This window comes from Sphaeramia orbicularis, chromosome 21 (genome assembly GCF_902148855.1).
Source record: "Sphaeramia orbicularis chromosome 21, fSphaOr1.1, whole genome shotgun sequence".
Classification (NCBI taxonomy): Eukaryota; Metazoa; Chordata; class Actinopteri; order Kurtiformes; family Apogonidae; genus Sphaeramia; species Sphaeramia orbicularis.
Window position 1 is genome coordinate 24754460 of NC_043977.1, and position 23799 is coordinate 24778258.

The 23799-nt window shown below is 36.9% G+C and overlaps 1 protein-coding gene across 1 annotated transcript; it reads right to left on the reverse strand.

Annotated features, from left to right (window-relative positions):
• Window positions 1-3025: 3025 nt before the first annotated feature.
• On the reverse strand, window positions 3026-23440 carry mid1 (midline 1). The gene is given in 12 exon segments (XM_030124958.1): window positions 3026-4090; window positions 6016-6080; window positions 6082-6224; window positions 6333-6494; window positions 7025-7168; window positions 10126-10253; window positions 10335-10483; window positions 13570-13677; window positions 14278-14373; window positions 19552-19611; window positions 20846-21567; window positions 23115-23440. Coding segments are annotated over 11 exon segments (2130 nt in total). The 5' UTR covers window positions 21512-21567; window positions 23115-23440; the 3' UTR covers window positions 3026-3681.
• Window positions 23441-23799: the final 359 nt, after the last annotated feature.

Below are 23799 nucleotides of genomic sequence, written 5' to 3' on the forward strand. Positions count from 1 at the left end.
ACCCATAAAGACCCAGAGCTATTTTTGTGTCAGTTCCCAAATGAATTTTTCTCTCTATTTAACCTTTCTTAAATAATTTATCACCATTTATTGTAATATTATCCTCAGTATTTTGCATGCAGTCAAAATTGGGTATTTTCCATTATTTAATTTGTTGATCATGAAAATGTTCATAAAAGCTTAGAGTAAACTTCAGATTTCTTACATCAAAAACAAGGAAAACTAAAGAAGAAGTGACTTTTTTCTGTAAAATATATCATTAACAGAACATAGACAAAGCGTGTCCATCCACTGTTATTTATCCAACTCCATGGGTTTTACTGGTGAATCAGTGTTGTAGAAGATGACGGTGTTTCCACGTTCAGTACGGAGCCTCTGAACATCCAAATGGGTCATATCTGATGAACCTAAAAAGATGACAAGCTGTATTTGACATGAATTATTTACACATACTGACGGGATTAATGGATCAACTGTTATTAAACATTTCAGAACAGTAGATGATTTTGGTCTCCAGTTGATTTTTGGATGTTTCATCACGTTTATTAGTCAAAACCTCTGTTATCGCAATGGGACACACTTGACAGATTATCTCATATTAATACAAGCTTAAATTATTTCTTAATTTGCCTTTGGTTAGTTTTGCTTGGTTAGTTTTGCCTCACTTGAACAACAATAGAAACCCACAGAGTAATCAAATCAAGGCCAACGTCACAAGACAAACAGGCCAAGGTTATTGTCCGTTGGATTTTCTGCAGTGGACTGGCTGTGGCATTTAGCAGCAAATTAATTCATCACAATAAAGACAGGTCCAGCAGGTGGAGCCCTGGGGTGCACTTATCCTGTAATACTCCTTTACAGTCCTTCCCCTAATTAGTTCCTTCACTCTGACTGTTAATGAGAAACCATTTGATGAAACATAATCTGCCAGAACTATTGCTGTCACCTGCATGCATACATCATCCATGATAATGTCTCCCCTGATATATAGATATAGATGGGTCAAAACGCAGTAATGTCCAGTCAGAGAGCGAACTTTAATTGATTGCTATTCCAACATTTATTTCAATATAAAGTAGCTCCTTGTTTTGGATAATCCCTTATGGTCCAACCTAAAACAAAATTAATTTAAAAGTAAAAATTTGGGTCATTTAGTGACATTCATCTGTCAAATTGTCTCTATAATGCCCCGTCAGAGATATTTCGAATACTATGTTTTGACCCATATATATATATATATATATATATATATATATATATATATATATATATATATATATATATATAATATATATATATATATATATTTTTTTTTTTTTTTTTTTTTTTTTTTTTTTTTTTTTTAAATCCCAAACTGGGAAATTAAAATTGTGATGGCCTGCCCCTCTGTCTGCTCACTGGTTTTGTGACTGGGTGGGGGTTGGGACAGGTTGTCAGGCCAGTTTACCTCACCTGTGCATGTGAGGAGAACAGAGTATTTAAGTACGGTCTAACATGGGTTCTTTTTTTCGCAACTTCCAGACTGAGACCTGGTTCCAGGTTTCCACTGGCCATGGGAATCTGAGTAATATTACCTTTGTTTGTCTGTCTGTTAGCAAGATAACTCAGAAAGTTATGGAAGGATGTGGATGAAATTTTCAGGAAATGTTGATACTGGTACAAGGAAAAAAAATTATTAAATTTAGGTGGTAATCGGGGGGTGGATTTTTTGTTTGTTTGTCTGTCTGTTAGTAAGATAACTCAAAAAGTTATGGAAGGATTTTGATGAAATGTTGATACTGGCACAAGGAAGAAATGATTAAATTTTGGTGGTGATGGGGGGGGGGTCTGTCTTGGCAGAGGTCTGCGCTCTCTGAGTGCTTTTCTAGTTTCTTCTTGCATTCAACACTGCACACAACACTCTCCCCTCACCCACACACTGCACACATGACTGACCCTCCACATTACATTTCATACATACTTTTGGTTTATTTTGATTCAAGCTTACTGTCTGTCTGTTAAGTGACCTTCTTTCTGCTTTAATGATTTAACCATTATTTACTTTAATGTGAAAACGAGTTAGGAATATGTTAATTTTGATTTATTTCATGTGTGGACCCAGTTTGTGACACAATTAATCCCAACATGAATTTAATTAATTCATCCCAACATTTAGGGACCATAATCTATCCTCTCTATACCTGTATCTCTATAGTTATGTAATGTAGAGGATGCACTCTATATATTATATGGAACATGTTTACAGTTTTTACATTAACATGTTATAATGACTGATTGATATGTACATATGATTTTCATAATTTCTACAACATGCATGCTCAAATACAAGAGCAATGCCATTTTGTTATGCATTTTTCTATGACGCTAATGAATTTTAAAAAGCAATTGCTTATACATCCTTTATGCAAATCAGCTGTTCTCTATGTTTTATTTTGTATTAGTTGACTCTTATATAAAATATATCTGTTTTTTTCCCCAAGTTTTAGGCATAATATTGTTTTAAAAAACACTATTCTATTCTTGTCTTTTTGATGAAAAGAAAATTTAGCATCAACAATTGCCAAAAGCAGATTATATAACAATTAATTATGAGTTTAGACATTTATTTGACTCTCTAAATAAACACCCAAAAGCATCCTGAGTGTCCTACATGTAAGAGGCAGTGTTTTATGTTAATGCATTACAGGTGCTGTCTGCAGGGTGTCTTACGGAGAGGGCACACAGAGTTCATGTTTTTTTTTTTTTTTCCTCTTGTCTTCTTTAGTTGAAAGGAGACGCTGCAAAATTCAAGCCACGTTACTCCAGTACAAAGGAGATGTCAGAGCAAATCTTGTCAGAGTTGTATTTTGGCCTTAGCATGAGTCAGAATGGGTCGTGTAGAGCAACACTGTACACTTTTGTCTCTGACGTTTGTGTTTTCACTGTTAAAGCTTGAAATAACAATGTAAATGAGCTTAACATCAGTCAGCCGTGTATTTAACTGTCACATTATAACATACAGTAAAAACAAGTGGTGACAATCATAATCAGATGAAATTGCCTTTATTAAACCTTTGTTACAGAGATGCTTTAAGGTGAAAAATGTGGAAATTGTGATGCAAGGCTTTGATGACAAACTTCTAAACCTGGTAGCTACTGTAAGATAAGATAGATTTCAGATGTAAATATATGAAAATTGTAAGGCTGATGTCAAATCTGCATTTCTAAGAGACAACTACCACCATCTATTTCATTGAATGTTTTTTTTTTCTTTCATACAAAATGTTAATGAAGCATTGGTGGTGTGGTACAAGGGCTTAAAAATAATTTTTATTTTGACAGGCTTTGTCTCTTTAAAGTTGCTATGGCTTAAAAATGTTTAAAAAACATTTCATGATAGCCTATAATACAACCTTTCACCATGTGTCACTCACACACAAAAATATGTATTAAGAAATGAAAAACATTCAGAGCTGAATTGAAAATTGCTCGTAAATAAACCCTTTAAACTATCCAGCAGAATATTGTTCATAAAGTGCAAAGCAAAGAATACATCTACAGATGCTTGAAAATAGTTTCTTAAATAATTCTAAAAAAAAAAAAAAAAAAAAAAAAAAAAAATTAATTTCACTGAAGGCTTGATTAGGAATGTACACCAAGGTCATTAATTTCATCTTGTTGGCTCCTGTTTTCATTTCGCCTTCAGTTTATGGTTGTCACAGTCACAAAAGGTGCATGGCATTCTGGTCTTGTCTTTGAAATTAGTTGGTTGTAGTCTGACCCTTCCAAGTGGTCGGGGATTGGCAGGCCAGAGAGGATTGTTAAACATCTGTTCCACACATTGAACACAGGGCAAACCGGCTGGGCAAAGGCGATGTCAAATGTGTACAAGTGCTGCGAGGCAACAGCGTCGTAGAAAGATAGAGATCCAGAGTCATAATCCAACAATACTCCAAGGCGCCGCAGGTGAGGTGAGGGCTCGATGGGCATCTCTTTGCTGTTGTGACGCACAGCCCATGAGTTATTACAACGAGCCAGAACCCAGGAGGCTGAGTTTTTACCAACCCATTCATGTTTTGGTGCAGACTTATAAGCGATGCCCACGGCAAACCTGCATAAGCAATGAGAAGCAAAACAATCAGACACTGGAGGCCCTCGCCCCCCTAGACCATACATATCTGCTGCTGCATGCTAAATAGGTCTATTGCATTGTGATTATAGACAAAACATGCATATGTTTAAAGTCAAGTCCTTGGCCTTTAAAATTAAACTCCCAGGATTTGAATTTATGTAAAAAAAAATATATATATATATATTTTTAACTTGAACTTAAAGTAACACTATAACACAAATAAATGAATCATATGTGATTTATACTTTTTTTTTTTAATGGAGCAAAAACACTTTCATACAGTCAGGCCCATAAGTATTTGGACAACACAACACTTCCACACCAGATATTTTATTCAAGGGGTTTAATGAAAATATAGCATATAACACTGAAAAATTGGAACCAAATTGTTGATTTGACTATTAGGCGAGAGGAAGGGCGTCATAGATGGACAGCCATGACTTTTTAATTCATAACTTTGAACCAGACAAGTTTAAGACAAATATTATACATAATTGGAAAGGTCTAAATGTCATCTTCAACATACTCAAAGGGCAAAATTTATTTTTCAAATATTTTTAAATGAAAAATATCAAAAACTACTGCGTCATGGATGGACAAAAAAAAAAAACATCTATTTTTTGCAAGAATTACAAAGTTCTCAAAGTGAAGTTCCTATGATATTTTCATCCTAAACTGTATTCAGTGTAAACCTTAAACCCTCTATTTTACAACCTAATAATTGGTTAGAGGAAAAAAAAATTTATCATACCTAAAAAGCAATGAGTTTTGACAAATGGCAGCGTCAGGATGGACAACAAAAGTAAATATCAAATTAAACACTTTTTATTTCAATTATCAATATCATATACATTTTTTTTTACAATATTTAATATACAATTTTTTTAATATACAATTTTTTTTTACAATATTTAATTTACAATATATTTTACATAGATATATGCATTTATTAATTTTAACACTGTGTGTTTAGAATATGACATAAATAATATAATAGTCAAATATCAATGTATTTGGAAAAAATTTTGTTTATTTATGAGAGTTTATAAAATGAACCCAGAATGACGGCAGAAAACTTTGTCACTTTCCCAAACATTCACACTTATAAAACTCCACAAATTTTTTTTTTTTCTGTAAATTTTTTCTCATTTGAAAATACATTTTCCTGAAAATATAAATAATACCTACCTAAAATATAAGTTTGGTGTAGATTATTGTAATTAATTTTTTTTTGACCAGATGTTAACCTCCCCTTGACTTAGCCCTATTAATGTTTTGCTCTCTGGTAGATTTATTTAGTTTTTTAGCTGAATAACGGCTGCTGTCACCTGTCACTGACCACTGCTTTGGACCTCATATTGGAAATGTCAGTGAACAATGACACAATAAAAATTCAACATTTGGAATCACCTCCAGATTTTATTTCTGCGCCTCTGAAAATGGATGTTTAAAATGAATGTAATGGATGGACTGAAACTGAGGAACTGACAAAAAAGTCGAAAAGTGCTGTATTTTGCTATTTTAAAGAATCTTTTTAAGTTTTAAGATACAGTCATGGAAGAAAAAAAATCCAAGTCTATCCTTGATATGTACAACAATTTTGTGTTAATGCATAGTCAGAATTTAGTCTGATATGTGAGGATTTTTGAGTTACTTATGGAATCTGACATAGGCATTTAGGGTAGGTGAGGAATGGAGTAAGAGGACGGGAGATTATGAATTAAACTTCATCCCACTCCTTTTCGAATGTTTACTTTCTTTTTATACAATTCTTTTGTTGTTTGATTTATCGCAAATATTCGAAATAAATAAACAAACAAACAAACAAACAAGAAATCTGAAGAAAGAAACTGTATAACTTGCAGAAATAATGATAAAATATGAATCTAAAACATTTTTCTTACCACGTGCTTCCTCCTATCAAAGCCTCCCAGTAATGGCGGCCGCTGTCGATGTAGACGTTTCCGATGGACGCCGTAGCTGCTTTGGCTGGAGAAGCGGTCCTGACTGTGGCTTTTCTTGGACGAGTCTCTCTCCCTCTCCACTGTCAGATTGTCGTGGGACACCCTCAGCTTCCGATGTGCAGACTTTGGGTCCAACTTGAATGGCTGACCTGAAAAATTAAAACAAAAACTTAAACTTTCAGACGACGACTCGGCCAAACACACAATTACTCTTAAGGATAAGCAGTTATAAAAGTTGTATGCGGTTGTTTACATACTGTTGGTCTTGAGTTTCCCTGGTTCGCTGCTACGGTTTCCAGCCTGGTTGATAGCCTTTACTATGAAAATGTACCTGGTGCCACACTGGAGTCCATGCACAGTGTAGTGGTTTTGCTTGATGTTTGGTACTATCATCCAGCTATCGGCGGAGTTACACAAACCTACAGACCGGACAAACAGAATAAATCAACTAAAATGAAGGCTTTTGTTGAGCTGGGACTGTGTTCAGTGTTACAAATTAAGAAGTGAGACACATGAGACTATAGTAATTGTTTGGCCTGTTTCAACCTATAGAAACTTTTTTTGTATCATCAAACAAAGTCTCACTACCACTCACTCAGGTACGCTAGAAGACTGAGGTAGATGAGAATAAATTGGTTGACTGAACAAGCTGTGACCTTTTTGTAGAAATCAATTCAAACTGTCTGCTACTTATTTCAACCAGACTATGAATTCAAGTCCTTATTTTTCCCATATCACTTTCTAAGCAAAAATTGCAGAGTACGTTGCTAACATCTCATTATACCCTGGAAAGAACTCTGCTACAATATGGTATTATGTTTAAATAGCATAACATAATCCTCAAACAACTGAAAGGCCTTCACAGAAATCTCTTTCACTTCCCTTCATCATTCTCATGTTTTCCACCACAAACAATACAACATATTTCCACAAAAGCCCTGAAACTTACTGACAACATTGGACTGGCTGGTAAAAATGGCGTACTGAAGTTCATACGATACAACAGAGAACTCATCATCTGATGTCCAGTGAACTGTGATCGTGTCATATGAAGCTGTACATAATTCCTCACGGATTACTGGTGGATTTGGTGCTGCAATGAGAAAACAAAAAACAAATGTTGGTCTGAGTTAGCAATCAAAGTGGATTCCATTCTGCACACAACAATAAAAAGAAACCACTAGAAATAATCACAGTCTACATACAGAGTGAAATTTAAACTGCAAAACGAGCACCAATCATAAACACTCCAACCTATTTCACAACCGACAATTTTCTTCTTTTTCTTTTTCTTTTTCTTTCTCTCTATTTTTCTTACGAACTCGGTTCAAACATAATTCCTTACTTCGATCTGTCCCAAAGCCTTACATTTATGTGACTCTGTAATTCAGTGAAGAAGCATATCTAACAATATATCTTAAATTACAGGTTCAAATAATTGTAGGGTTTTTTTGTAGCTTTTTTTTAAATAAATAAATTAAAGGTGGGGTATGAGATCTTAGAAAAACAGTTCAAGCAAGCTACATCTTGAAAATACCTCAATTCAAAAGTCCAAACCCCTTTCTTCAGGACATCCCCCCAAAGCCACACCTCCAGAGTACTGGCACGTGCAATGCTTGTTCTCCAGGGGTTCACGAGCACTGCACAGCAACAATTCGCCCAACGCCGGTGGCCTCGGCTCCGGTGGCCCTGATCCATGCATACCTCATTCAGTCTCCTCCAACACCCCCGCTCTTACAGAACAGCCCTAGTTCATACCTATCTGCTAATGTTACAATTCCTAGTGATTTATGTTATGCTGCGTTCCAGGATGTTTTTTGAGCCTGTAAATCACGACTTCAAATCATGACTCACGACTTTGTAACATTCCAGGCAAGTCACACTAAACTGCCAGAGCGCAAGGAATTGTGGTAGCTAGATGTAAACAAACCAGCATGGTTTATGCTCATTTACAAACATTTCTATGGTGCTTGCTCTTTGCTTATTTAAGGGAAACAGAGTAAAAACGGCACATAAAGCAAGAGAAGCTGTTCTACCTTTTATGTTATGTTATTTGTATATTTGGATACGTGTTTGGGATTAATTTATTCTTGCACTCAATGGACTGAAAACAGTGGCGGCTGCTCGTCTTTCAGAAAGGGGAAGCTCATTGTCGGCTTACATCAAAAAAATTGTCAAGTTATTTAAACATAAATTCGGCCCTCCATTCCTTTTTAAGAAAATGGTCAGTGACCTTATCATACCAAGTAGATGTCTTTTCCAGGGACTTGACCAGTGTCCTCTCAATGGCCAGCAGAGCTAGGCTGCTTAGACGGCCTTGGCCCATTGTGTTGTGGGTGTGAGCCTTTTTAAACAAAAAAAGCTCCTTTCTACACCTGCCGATGTAGCTCAAAATGATTTTAAACTCGAACAAGAAATGATAAATTATGTAACTGAAACAAGAAAACGTTGAAATTATGTTAAATTGAAAAAAGGAAGTACAATGTGTGTGTTTTATTTACAGGGCAAGAAATGAATGAGTAATTTCGTAGTGGTTTCTCTCTTGATTTCACAGCAGAATGCGTGATGGTATTAAACTGAACTGTGTCAGTGAAGGAGTAGATCTCAAAATAGCTGTCAATTAAATGGGATTCAGCCTTTTGACTGATCCTCCAATCAGCACGTGGAAGCCCAGCGTCCAGCCCAGCCAAGGTCCGCCCACAGCTCCATTCACCCCCAGAGATGCGGAGCGTCCAGGGGTGGGACAACATCGTGGCATTCATCCAATTACCATCCAGTTTTAAGGCAATGAAAAAAACTGTTCCACTCAGTCCCATTGAAGTGCATGGACGCTGAGCGTCTACGGACAAACGCACTGAGCTGAGATCATATGAGAAAACAGCCCAACGGGAAAGGATGAGAAGTGAACAACATTGAGTCTGTTGATTTGTGACAAAGCTGATTCTGAACGAACTCGTCTGTGAGATGAACGTGTTCTAACACATTTGTAGTCAGTGAAATGTCAACACAACCGTGAATATTTAACCATTTAATTTTTGTAATTTTAGGGGAAGCCGAGCTTCCCTTGCAGTCTATGAGAAATCGCCTCTGACTGAAAACTAGCTAATGCTAGAGTAGCTGCTGATTACGCAGGACGTTTGCAGATAAATAATGTCAGAGCAATACCTTGTTTTAATAAACAATGGGCTCTATGCACAGCCCCACTACTTCCTGAACTTCAGGTGGGTCCTTTATTTCCTGTCTTTCATTACTGGACACACTGATTAATTCAGGTGTGTCTGCTACTTCTTGTTCTGACTACTGATTAATTAGGCACACCTGGATTAATCAGTGTGTCCAATAATGAAAGACAGGAAATAAAGGACCCACCTGAAGTTCAGGAAGTAGTGGGGCTGTGCACAGAGTCCATTTGCATAAACAGCACATCCATGGGTGCCGCCATTGCTATGTGACGTCAGAGCTCGGAACTGGGAGTACATTGATCTAGTACGAGTTCACGGGTGGGAAGTCACAGGTCTGACTGCCATTCTGGTGCATTTTCACTGGTAGAAGGTTGGAAAAACACGAGTTGCGGGTTGCCTGGAATGCAGCGTTAGTGACAAAACAGTTTGCCGGTGAACTTTCCATCCTAATATAGCTAAAATAGCCCAGCTCTGGCTCTGGCTTCGTTTCCTGAACAAGTGCTCCAAGCCTTTGAGAATGCACGATTCATGCACAAAGAGAGGTATGTGCAGAGGGGGGAGGGACAAAGGCAGTTTAGTTTGATAGACATATCAAACTCAATCATTTCGATTGGGTGCTTAAAATGATCGGATGTTTTTTTTTTTTTTTTTCAGTCCTGTCTGTTCCACAGGTGACTAAATTTTTGTATTTTTGTGTTAGAGCATTTAATTAATTGGTTGTAACCAGGGTGTGAAAGGGATTTTAAGCAATGTAGTGAAAAATGCTCCGGGAAAACACCTCGCACCCCACCTTTAACAAAAGTTGTAGTCATACTAAAATGATGGACTGTTAAAACACTGCTGTCTTATCTCCAAAGATCCCACTCACCTGTAAGGTAATCCAAGCTTTCTAGCATTTTCTTCTCCCGTGTAAAATCCAAAGCAAAAGTATCAAAGGTGTCATTCAAGTTAATTTCTGGTAACAGGATTTGAGAGGATGCAGTTGCCATAGAGACTCTACAATAAGAAAGTACATTATGAGATACTGGTGTATGATGTTATATATCGGTGTGTCTTTTGCTAACAGTGTTTACTAACCTCTCACAGATGCTCTTGGCTGTCTGGAGGAATCGAGCGTGGTCCGTCTCCTTGAGGGTTTGGTCGGCCTGAGTGATGAGAGAGGAGGACCTTTCGATGCACTGTTTGCATCCGGCTATCTGCTGCGCCAGTTTCCTCAGCCGTACAGCCTGGGCAAAACAAAAGGACATGAGTGGATAACACCAAGCTATTAAGCAACCGAGCTGCCAGATGCCAGGTTTGATTTTACCTGCCTAGACAGAAAATATTGATTTTGCAGTTCTGTGATGCTCACTACATTTTGAGTAGCTGTCTGTTTGGATGATACTCTAGCGTGGAGATGTACGTATGCATATGGTTCTTTATAATCAGATGTCTCCCCCGTGCCCTCATCTGCGCTTCGGTGTAGAAGCTGAAAGCAGACTTACTGTTTGACATGAGGCACGGGGTGAGGAAGGAAAGAGAGTAGGATCACAGGAAGCAGAACTGATCGTACTCCGACACTGAACATGACACTGCCTCTCTAATGGCATGTAGCAGAGGGAGGGGAAGGGAAACGATTCATGAGGAGTACTACATTCACACAAATGTATAGACATTGTTCAGAAATATTCCAGAGACACTGTGCATATGGCAATAGAAAGCCATAAAGTAATGAAAGTTTCAGAATTTACAATATTCAAGATCATCATCATCATTGTCGCCTTTCACCCCTGGCAGGGTATAGGCCACGCACAAGCGAACTCCATCTTTTTCTATAATATTCAAGATATTAAGATGTAATTTCTTGCAAAATTAAATACTGTATGCAAAGAATCTGAAGGCGTACAGACAAAGGCTAAACTCAGACTAATCAATAATAACTGTATAATAACTTCGGTCTATTTTATGTAAATTTGCTACTATAGATGAATTAAACCTCATTAAACAGTCTGAAGTTACTTATCATAACACAAAGTTGCACTGAATCATGTAGATTTACTTTCACATATCTCTAAAACTTTATTATAGGGGTCATATTTTGCTAAACCCACTCTTATTAGTCTTTTTTTTTTTTTGCTTTTTTTTTTTTATTGTATCTTTATTTGGAATGAACAGGTAAATTCACCAGCAGATCAACATTGGTAAAAAAGAGACAAATGTCATTCCAGTTTTTGTTTTGTGTCCAAAAGATGCACTTCACCAGCCCATAAGTCAAAGAAGTCGCAAAAATGAAACGGCTCGGATCATGGAACAAAGGTCATTCATCCTTGTAGTGACCATTCTCCTTCAATATCTTAAATTTCACAGCAATTGCACTCAGGTAACCACAATGGATATACATTATCCTCCAAAGGATGATCTGGTTTGCCCAGAATAAACATAGCCAGATGGGGCTCATATACTCACTTAAAGGACATTCTGATACAACTTAATAAAAGATTAAACATATACGGAAACTTTTATTAGTCTTTGGTACATTTATTTGTGTATTTGGACCCTAATAGTTCAAAAAAGGTTTGAATTTGAACCCTCCAGGTGCTGCAAAGCTATCTTTATATTAATTTTGGCTAAAATCGAGTGAATTTCTACAACCTGTTTTAATTCCTGCTTAATTTGTTACGTCTGTAACTAGTTACGTCACGACATTTGCACATGTAAGGTCAAAACTTCTGACGAACATTTCTCCGAGTACGACATAATTGTTTGTCAGCAGCAGCGGTTGTAGTCCATACTGAAAATATGTCTAAACTTTGAGCTGATTACTTAAATGATCAGTTGTTGGTTGAACGGGACAGAGCAGCACAGCCAACAACCTGGAGGGGGTGGGGCATGAAGTGGCTCATTTGCATTTAAAGGGCCACGACCTTTCTGGTGTCATTACTCAGAAACAGGTTGAAGATGAATCTGTGGAGTTGAATTAATGAGGAATTCAGACCCAAGTATAGCATTTACAGTTTATGTAGACCACAAGGAAAGGTTTTAAAATGCATAATTCCATTTAAAAAAAAAAAAAAAAAATCATTCCTTTAAGCAAAATGACTGAAATTACAAAACCTACGTAATTAAAATGTGAAAATGTTTGTTTTTCATATCCTAAAATATAGTTGTACTTGTAACACTAACAGCAGATGATGGAGTAATGAGTGAGTAGACCTGTCATAGTTATTTTATAATCGCTACATCAGGGTCAAAACACGGTACTCAAAATCTCTCTGACGGCATATTTTAGAAATAATTTGACAGATTAGTGTTGCTAAATGACCCACGTTTTTTACTTTTAAATTAATTTTTGCTTTAGTTGGACCATAAGGGATGATCCAAAACAAGGAGCTACTTTTTATTGAAATAAATGTTGGAATGGCAATCAATTAAAGTTCGCTCTCTGATGGGACATTACTGTGTTTTCACCCATCACTATTACTGGAGCTAACCCTGTTTGTAAGAAATGATAGTCATCTCCTTTGAGCTGTAAAAGAAGCAATTGGAACAAAAGTATCAGTGTTCGTTACTTTTTCCACATCATTTTAATTTTATTTTCTTAATTAAAGCTTTATTTATTTGGCCTAAAAAATGTCACAAAAAGATGATAAAGTGTTCTTTGGGTCCAAGATGTACTCAAAGTAAAATAAAAAAAAAAACAACAACTTTGGGACAAATATATTCAGTTTACTGCCACAGAAGAAGAAAGAAAAAACAAAATACTTGGTAATTTCTTTAATTAATAGAAGAGAACTAATCAGTTAGCTTGTTTTTGTGTGTTTCAGAAATTCGCCTTGCATGGTTTTGATATTTATGTGAAATCTGATCAATGCAATATTTATATACAAAGACTAAAAAAAGAGAAACGCAGATTTTACTTGTGTTACATTGTGCAGTACCTATAAGTTGCTCTTTAGTGTCATTAGGTAGACTATATGTTTCTAAATACACAACTGTTCAACATAAACTCTACAACTATTATAATATGAACAGAGAAAAAGACCAAAAATTCATTATTGTGACTGCTCTATGGATGGTGGACTAAGATAATCTCTGGCACAAAGTATTAATTTGTTACTTTAATTTACTGATCACACCAGATGAAGAATTTTTAATAGCAAAAACAGGTTCAGCTCTTGTAAAACCTACAAAGGCTGGTTTTTAAAGATGAATAACTTCAGGGACATATGGTCTGCACTCTGTTTTCTAATGAGAAGTGTCTGCTCAGGTGTTGTTGTAAACTTGCTGCCCGGGGTAGCAAGGTTATCAAGGCACGAAAGGTGACAAACAATACCTTGCCCTCCTTTATCTTGGTCGCTATGATTTGTCTTCGCTGCTGTATGATATTAATCAGCAGGTCACACTCCTCAAGAAGCTTGTTCTCTTGTCTCGATGCATTTACCTAGACAGGACACAAACGTAGATATTAACTTCATATAAGATTAAAAAAAAGAATACATGTAAGAGGCACACAATAACAAATGTGATACTACACTACTGTGTGTTCAGTTGATAAAATCACTTCAACACACAGTCCATTACTGACGGCATGATTAATCTATAAATAATAAACCTCACGGGACCAGAATAGTAACAAACTGACCTTTATCAAAGTTTGATTTAATTATATCAAAACAGTCCTACTTGTCTACACTGAGCAAAGGCTAGTAGCAAATTGGATAAAATACTGAGCGTGAGCATAACGATATACGAATACCAGCCTTTATTTGCGATGCAGCACATTTTTTCAGTTTATTTCCCAGTGCATGCATACATTTTTGTGCTGCGCTTGCTTTAAAATACTCAGTTTGTGGCCAATTGCTTGCATATTATAGAAATTATTGATATATAGACTAATGAGCACTTAATCTTGTTGACATGATGAAAAACCACTTTCAAATATAGTAATTCATCATGTTGTTAATAATTTAATGAGTTGTTGCCCATGAAATACCACAGAATATAGGCGCTTGTACCTGAAAGAGCAGATTAACAACCTCACCTCCACATGTTGGCAGGTTTGGATAAGTTTGCCCATCAGGGTTTCCAACTCACTGGTCCTCTTGATTAGATTGCTAAGATTGGAATCCAAGGCTTGCTGCAAAACAAAATTGAAAAGGAATATTTCATTACACACTGTCCCCCATCAAACTGTAAACAGCCGAATAAATCTTGGAGGAGAATTAAGTGAATGGGAACATTACGATCAGATCTAGCCTGTGTGTAACAAGCAGAGGGGATGACACACAACGCTGCCACTGCATATGACTGATCATATTTGGCCTGTGATCAGTATGGGACCCTCGGCCCTCACTGTGTGCCAAAGATCCCATCACACTGCCTGCAAAGGCCATGGAGCTTAGCGGAGCATCTGCCAGTGATTTGGACAACTAAACCCTGACTGCGTTAATCACTGACTCAGATCAAAGGCTTATGTTGCAAACTTAATCTCTTGCAGTAATTGGGAGGCATGATGACTGTACTCTGGTCGTACAAGATGTCTTATGATATTAAAGCAATGCTATTCTTGAGTAAAAGCTTCATTTGTCATTAGATTAACTCTCAAAGACCTAAAAAGCCATCAGCTACCAAAAGCATCTACTGATCTAAAAGGTTTAATAACTTCTGAACTATTAATCTTATTAATACATGGAAATAATTCAGGTAAAAATACAATTTCTATGCTTTTCAGCAGCATCAGATGTGAGTGAGGTGAATGTGGAAGCATCATCATTTTCTGCAACTTTGACTGAGTGATAAAATCCAGTGATAAAGTTCATTTGTTTTGCCACAGAATTCAGTTTTCCTTCCCTGTTTTGATATAATAATGTTTGAATTTACTCTTAATTTCTATGAACATCTGCTTAATCAATAAATGAAACAATGGAAAATACATGATTTTCACTGAAAAATACAAAATGCAGAGGATGCTATTTTAATAAATGATGATAAATAAGAACTCAATTAGGAAACATTAGATCTGGAGAAAAATTCAGTATAATATAATAAGTTACCACAAAAATAGTTCTATGTTTAACCTCCTAAGACCCAGGAAATGTCAGCAAAGTACAAGCTTTTTTTGTTTTTTTTATTAAATAAGTGCGTATATTGGAAACATCATGACGCAACAGTTTTTTCAGATGCAGTTTTTAAAATTTTTATGGCATGTCCTTTGTGGTGGACAGTTTTCTTTTTTTTTTCTTTTTTTGTATAAAGTTGTGAAACTCTTGTCCACAAATGTGGACAGAAAACCCATAGCTGGGTCTTAGGAGGTTAAATGATGATTAAAACTACAATAAAGGTGTAACCTGCCAAATTAATAATACAAAGTGCATTCAATAACTTATTGAGAACAATTTTAATATATTATTTGTTAAGTGGCCTTTTTTTTTTTGATTTAACTAGATAAAATAATGATGATAAACTATACTATGAATGAAATAATTCCTTAGAGGTTCATATTACGAATCTTCTTTTTAATCCAAGACTGACTTATTATTATCTATATCCTCCTGAGATCCAAGAAAGTGAAAGTTTTAGCTTTTTTACATTAAACAATTGTCTTGATTGGAAACTGCATAATGCAACTGTTTTTTTCAGATACATTAAAAAATATATATATTTATTTATCTTTTTAATAGAATGTCCTTTGCAATGGACAGCATTTTTTAAGTAAAACTGTGAAACTTTTGTCATCTACAGAGGACAAAAATTCATTGCTGGTTCTCAGGAGGATATTATAAAAGCCAAGTGGCCTCTGTGCGTTTGTGTGTGTGTGTGTGTCTGGGATTCACATAAAATCCGTAAAGAGCTAACTGCTGCAAATTGGTATACTTATACATTTTTGGACAAGGAAGACAGTAGTGAAAACGGCAAGTTGATAGGACCAATATTTTAGGAGATATGAGTAATTTTGGAATACAATAACCTTACAATCACATTGCTATGGCCAGAACGCGTTGCCGGTGACTGCTGGACAAATGTGGCATAGCCTGCATGAATACACAACAGCATAAAAACTACCACATCTAGAACCCATGGATCCCCACAGGTCAACGTGCCAGTATCATTTATTTACATATACCAAAAATACTAACGTCAAAAAGGCATTACAAAACTTTCCACTTAAAAATAAGAACAGAAACATTATGCAACTCCCAAAAATATACTTTCGAACACCATGCCCGATTTCCCATGATCATAAGGAATGAAAAAGTAAAAGAACATGTAAAAGAGGCTTTGAGAAGGGAGAACTGTTTCAGGTTAGATGTTTTCGCATTGTGATTTCATAAGGTGTTTGCGTCACACTGTGCTGAAATAGCAGAGTTTTTCTTTTACTGCTTTCAGAAATATGATTTATTTATGTGCAACACAATGTGATGAAAGCCATTTCTGTTGTTTAGCTGCAGGTAAAGCTGAGGCAAGTTGAAAACTGAAGCTTGATTGATAGTAATCCAACAAATGTTAGAAGGCAAATATAGAGGCTTAGAATCCTTTGACAATTCATTGTTTGAATGTGACAAGTATCATATAAATAAAGCCCAAAAAAAAAATCGAGACGAAGAGCAAATTATGAAGACAGAAAGCATCACAGACAAAGCGCAGTCATCCTACAAACATTTCTGGTGTGTACTGAATTTCACATAGTGCTTCTTGTGTTCTGTCACATTATTATTCTTTGTGTGTTTAGACAGCTCTCTCTAATGGAATCCTTTTCCTAAAAGCATTTCAACCTGATGAGAGGAAAGGATCACAGCTTCCTTTTATATGTGAAAGCTTCTGGTCCCACACCTTTGCTTTGGCCCGTCTCTCTTCCTTCCTCTCCCAGACCTGACGGGTCACTGTCGGGACTTGGAATTTTATCCTGTGTCAACATTTGAAATTTGGTCCATTGTCAAAGTTTGTCACTTCATCCTGTGATCACACCAAGCCCTGCTACACATCTGCACTTTGTTAACTAGGAAGCATTTGCTGAATCGCAAAAACACATCCATAGAGTAATGCACAGACCCTACAGACAGTTTCTACTATTTTAATTTATTTTTATGTGAGTATTATCAAATAGAGTGTTTTTGTATTTTTCTTGGCTTATCATAATATGGAAAAAAAAAACTTAAACAGCAACCAAAAGAATCTACTGATCTAAAATGTCTAATACCTTCTGAATCACAACAACTATCAAATAAATTGAAATAATTCAGGTACAACAGTCTCTCATCTTTTTCCTGGCATCAGAAATGATCCATTTGGACGTTCAGAGGCTCCATAGTGAATGTGGAAACGTGTCATGTTCTGCAACATTGATTCACCAATGAAACGCCTGTAGTTTGACAAATGACAGTGAATGTAAAAACTTGTTTTTATGCTCAGTTAATGATATATTTTGCTGAAAAAGTTACTTTTTCTTAAGTTTTCTCTCTTTTGATATAATGACCTTTGAATTTATTCTGAGCTTTCATGAGCGTCTATGTGATAAGTGAAGGGAAGTACCTGTTCGTCACTGAAAAATACAAAATGCAGATGATAGCAATACATAACATTAATAAAACAAAAAGTGTTACCTCACTTAGGAAAGTTATACAGGAAAAATTCATCTGAAAGTTGCAATAAATATAACTCTAGATCTTTAAGGGTTCATTTTTACTGTAAAATACTGAGGCAGATTTGGAAAGACAAAAAAGTCGTTATTAACAAGTTATTAACAAAACAAAAATACAGGTTTGGTTGTTGATGCTTAAGGCTTGTTAAACTGGTTTCCAGTTACTTTAGGTCTGTTTTACTCCTGCAACACCTCACATAGATGATATAACACTAACACAAGTGTGAAAATGCTGAATGTTGTCTAGGTGGATATGATGATGTTTTATGTGTCGTTTATACTTCCAGTGACACTTTTCTATGCTGCTTTTTTAGATATTTATGTCATCCAGGCTTTTTCTTTTATATTTTCAGCTTTTATAGTCTTTTATATGTGATTGATACTTTTATGGCACCTAACAAGGATTGCTTGTATTTTCAATTTCGTTGTACCTATTCTGTTCTATTCTATTCTATTCTATTCTATTCTATTCTATTCTATTCTATTCTATTCTATTCTATTCTATTCTAAAGAAGAGTCTTTAAAAGTCAGAAGGATCTTAAATTTTTTAGTAACTTACTGATCATGTGGAGGAAAGGCACTTTTCAGAAGGTCGTCTGTGCATTGCTCACATGGTCTATGTGACCCCATGTGTTTATGTTTACATGTGTTTGGAGCCACTGTTCAATCTAGCTCAAACTTAAACTGCTTTTAATGTAGATGTGAATATATACTCTATGTTACAGTGTTTATTTACACAACAACCTGGCAAAATACTACAAAGTAGAAGGTCTTCCCGCCTTGCATTATTTTCCTCTAAACTCTTAGTAGTTTATCATATACTTTAACTTCTGTTGTGATGCTAAATAGGAATAAGTTGACATAAAAAATGGAACTTTAACAGAAAATAATAATATAATGGGATCACATCATGGAATGCAATAACGTTCTAAAGAAATAAAACAGCATTATACAAGCTTGTATTCATACAAACTAAAGTCTTTAAATGTAACAACACCCCCTTTCTGTGGGATGTGTGAGACACTGTGGTTGCAGCCATGTGTTTGGTAAAACCAACAACTATGAACAAGCTCAGCTGCAGACCACCTGGGCTATGCCCCGCGTGCCATGAGAAAAAAACAACGTCTCCAAACTGGGTATTGTTGTTTCCTCTGTCATTTCCTCTGTCGTGCATTCAACTGCATGTAATGAGGTCAGATGGATGAAATAAAACCCCTGAGGTTTTATAATATATTTCACTGTAAAACAACATAATCTGAGTAAATGCTGAGTATGAGTTACTAAATGGTGTTGCACAATGGAAAAAAAAACAAAACAAAACTGATCATAACCACAACATAAGAAGGTAAAATGGATACATTCATGTCAATTCTACTTGTAAACTTAATAAAGTCTATAATTATCTGACAGATTAATTTATTAAGAGAAATAGAATAGCATTAGCACATTCATTAACTTGATCTGATAAAGAAAACCCAACAGCTTCACAATGCAGAATTCAATCACTGTCATGTTATAACCAACCTAGGCTATAATACCTTGTTTCATTATCCACATACAGTGCCAGCAGGATGTATTTTGCGCTACTTTCACAAATTCTACTGTACAAAGGGCATTCGGGTTCATGTAAAATGAATCTGTCCCTAAATGTGGAATTATAGAAATGATGCTGATCACCTGGTCCGCCTCCTGGTATGACCGATCACGCCCCACACAGAGAAAGCGGCCAGGAGATTTCTGCACAATGACAGCATGATCAAACAAAGGAAACAGGTTAAGACTGGTCCTCAGACCTATCTTACCATATCGTTGCAAAAGGTTGCTGCACCCCAGTTCCAGTGTGACCAAGCATTGTGAGAGAAATGAACAGGCACAAAAGGGTTTTAAGTGTAATTTGTGATACAGTATACCCCCCTTTTGTGAGTCATGCATGAACAATGTGCATGTCTGGAAAAACAAGGAGGACTCTCATTTAATTTTCATGCAGTGTATGCCATGCACATCTGAAAACAGAGATAAATTTGATAACTTTAATCAAATATAGGTGGATATTTCAATGACTTTATAGAATTTTCCGTCGCTGTATAAGCTTTCAAAATAAAGCACTTTCAGACGCTCCACTGCACAGTCGCCTTTTACAAGACTATGATATGATCCCATGAGTTTGCTGAAGCCACATTACAGAACCGTTGTGCAGGTAAAATACTGTCTATACCGTCAAGCCAGTATCTGGAGTCTGTGACAGTAGCTCATACATCTACAATAGAAGAAATTCAGGGCCTATTTTTTTATACGCTCCAGCTAACAGCATCTTCTCATGCCTTATTGATGACAGCCCATCTGCTGAAAGTGAGCAGCTCTACTTCCACTCAGACTGTGAAGGCAGTCTGTGCATGGCTGTCATTTAAAACTGGCCGAGAGGATAACAAACTCTAGTCCTCATAATTAATACCCTTCATATGATGATAACTTAAAAATGCGTCTTATGTGTGTCTTATATACAAAATGTATATTCCCATACAGTGCCTCATTCGCTAATAACATTTAATTAACCTTTAGGAAAAAGATACAGTTTACTTTCAGTGTAATGTTTTAGGATTTACTTGACTGTGAGAAAAAAAACAAAAAAAACATTTTACATATTGTTTTCATTTGCATTAACTACATCAGTGCAAAAGGTTTTGAGTTTTTATTTAATTTAAAATTTTCCTTTTCTTGCAATAACAACATTTTGGAAAGCAATTACTAAGGCCTTGTTTTCTATCCCTGTGTTCCACTTATTCAGAAGTTGATTTCCAATAAATGGTACAGTTGGAAACTTTTAATTAAAGCTTTATTTTTCTCAGTAAATTTTTAATAGTTTGAAGTAAACTGTGGTTTGTCTTGGTGAGTTCAGTTCTACTTTGCCAAAAACTAAGCGCTTAGTCTTAGTTTTTCCAGTTCATTATAGATGGTCAAACTGATTTCTTACCTTGAGTTTATCATATCGGTCACTCAGGGCTGCTACTTGGTGGTCTCTGTGTCGGCCAACCAGCTTACAAAGAGCACAGATCAGTTGTTCATCTGTCACACAGTACATGTTGACCTTCTCATCTTCATGTTCCAGACACATAAGCCCTCGCAGATGGGAGTCCAGCAAGGGCTCGATTAGACGGTGGCCTGTGAAAGGCTTCTTGTTAGGGTGGGTGGCCTTGAGACATTCATCACAGTACGACACCTCACAGGTGACGCAGGTCTTCACGGCGTCCTGTGGAGGGTCTTGCTCGCAGAACTGACACTGCACCCTGTCACTGGGAGATGTCATGGCTTTGCAGTCCGGGGTGGCTTGTTCACGTCGAGTCTCGTTAGGTGAGTTGGGTCCGCTCAGAGAAGCCTTCTGGTAACGGTCGATGATGTTCTGCAGCGTAACGTTGCGTTTGAGTCCCTCTAGGCCCCTCTGGTTGAGGGTGATAACATAGCGACAGGTTGGACACTGGAAGGCGCTGATGGACTGAATTGGCTCTGTGGGGGTGCAGTGTGACACCAGGATACGATGGGCACAGTTGAAACAAAGGCTGTGCGCGCAGGGCAAGAGCAGTGGGTCCTCAAAGAGCTCCAGACAAATTGGACAGGTCAGCTCCGACTCCAGTGTTTCCATTTTCAAGCAAAACAAAGTGGAGATGTCAGCGAAATCCAGGGAAGCTGATCAGCTATCTGTAATGATGACAGAACGTTACAGACATGAATAAGAAAATTATTTATCTTTTAGAGGTTGTAAACACTCCATGAATTGTACTTAATGAGTCACTGTGTAGGCTTAGTCATGCTAAATTAGGGAAAAGGGAGCAAAACAGGCATCTTGGAGATTCTGTCTTCATTATTATCATGTTTTTATGGTAATAAAGGGAAAAAATATTCAACTCCATGTTGAGTCTTGTTTGATTTCCTTTGCAAGCTGAATATAAAAATCTGAATATAAATATGTAAATATTTGTAAGAGATATCTGATTATGGAAATAAAGCAAATTGGAAAAATATAATAAGCATGCAGGAGTACACAACAAAAACACATCTGCATATTATAGATAAATCAGACTCATGTGCTGTCAGCTTGCCTGAAGTTACAATGGTGCTTTTTTATTTTGGCAGTGGAATAGTCTAGCCTGTCCCCATGCGTTCCTGTCTTTACTCTAGTCCATGGGCCAGCAGGCCAGTGAGGACTGACAGCTCAGCCAAGCAGAAGTATATTGGCCTGCTTGGTGATGGCTGGGGCTCCACACTATCACAGACACTAAGCCTTTGTTCCCGACCAGTCAGACACCCCAGCTGCGAGTGGACACACTGTGCTCACAGCGTCTCTCTATGTGAACTCTCTACCTCCACTCATTATGTGTGAAGAAGGCAAAAGCTCATTATCAGTACAGTTGGGCACAAGTAGCCTTTTGAAGTTGTGAGGATACAGCAATTACCTCTGAACTACAGACCTGGGTTTGTTCTCTCAGTTCTATTGAAAACTTCACAGACATTCGGCTTTTTCACTGGACTGTACAAGACAAGAGGCAATTGTTGCATTAGTCTCTAGTGACTGTGATGCATCTGTGGACCTTTGTTTATATGTTTTTTTTTTTCTTGTTCTTTATAGTCAAAGTGGTGAATGCAGGTGTGGATAAATCATCACAGAGAATCAGAGACAGCCACCATGCAAACCACTCAGTCTTTCACATAGGCTAGACTTTAAGCTTTTCTATTATTGTTTAAAAGTTTTGTGTTCACTTTAGTTGGATGAGTTGTCCATATATCAGCTGAGAAATCTAACTGTGTTGAGTGAATAATTTCCAACTCACTGACGCATACATAAACATACATAAACAAACAGTAACCTAAGTAACACTACACTACTTAAATGCATACATGAGTTGTACTTTAAAACACTAAACAGCACCACATTAAAATGTCAGTAAAGCTATCAGCTCTAACATAGCGGTTACTGTACATGCACAGGTCTTGTCAAACAGGTTACGTTGCTCACCTAATTCTAGTAGCCCGTCCTAAATACAAAGTGAATAAAGAGCTTTGTATGACAAACAATGAAAAGACACCAATCCTCTGATGTCATCGCCTATGGTACAAAATACGGTGAAGTTACAAAAAGCTTGTAAAACAATACTATGGCAAAAAGCCACCGCAAACTGCCTTACAGCCCCAAGTCCATTACGCACTCCTGAAAGCTCTCCCATTCATACACAGTTTACTTTACCCACCGATGGATTTCGCCCCTCTTTGCACCGCTGAGACATTTCTGCTGAAGGAAAACTTCTGACCTGAATCATAAAGATATATTTATGATGACAAATGCGTTAGCCATGAACCCCAGCATGTCGTATAGATGGGCATCCAGATGGCAAAGTCCTCCCAGCACAGTAATCCAGCAGCAGAGCTGTCATTAAGCAAGAGATTGAGCAAGAGGTAGCAAGCACAACAGGAAAAGTTGCCCGACAATTCCAGGAAAGCCAGCTCCACCTACAGCTGGAGAGCTGGCCAGTACTAGAAGAAGAGAGAGCAGACAACAGCGAAACAGTGTGTGCATGTGTGTGTATGAGAGAGAGAGAGAGAGAGAGAGAGAGAGAGAGAGAGAGAGAGAGAGAGAGAGAGAGAGAGAGAGAGAGAGAGAGGGAGAGAGAGAAAGAGAGAGAGAGGGGAGAGAGAGAGAAAGAGAGAGAGAGTCAACACTGACAAATAAGCAGAGTACAAGAGTGTGTACAGCCCCAGCCCATGCCCTCACAGGCAGGTTAGTGTCCTCTCAGCCCTGCCCATTCAGAAATTCAAAGCATTGGGATCAGTTTCAGGTTTCCTTGTGTGACCATCCCTCTGCTTCTAGCCACACAATGCTGGGGATTGGAACTTTTTAGCCACCAGGGACCCACACAGAGGAGCTGGAAACACAAA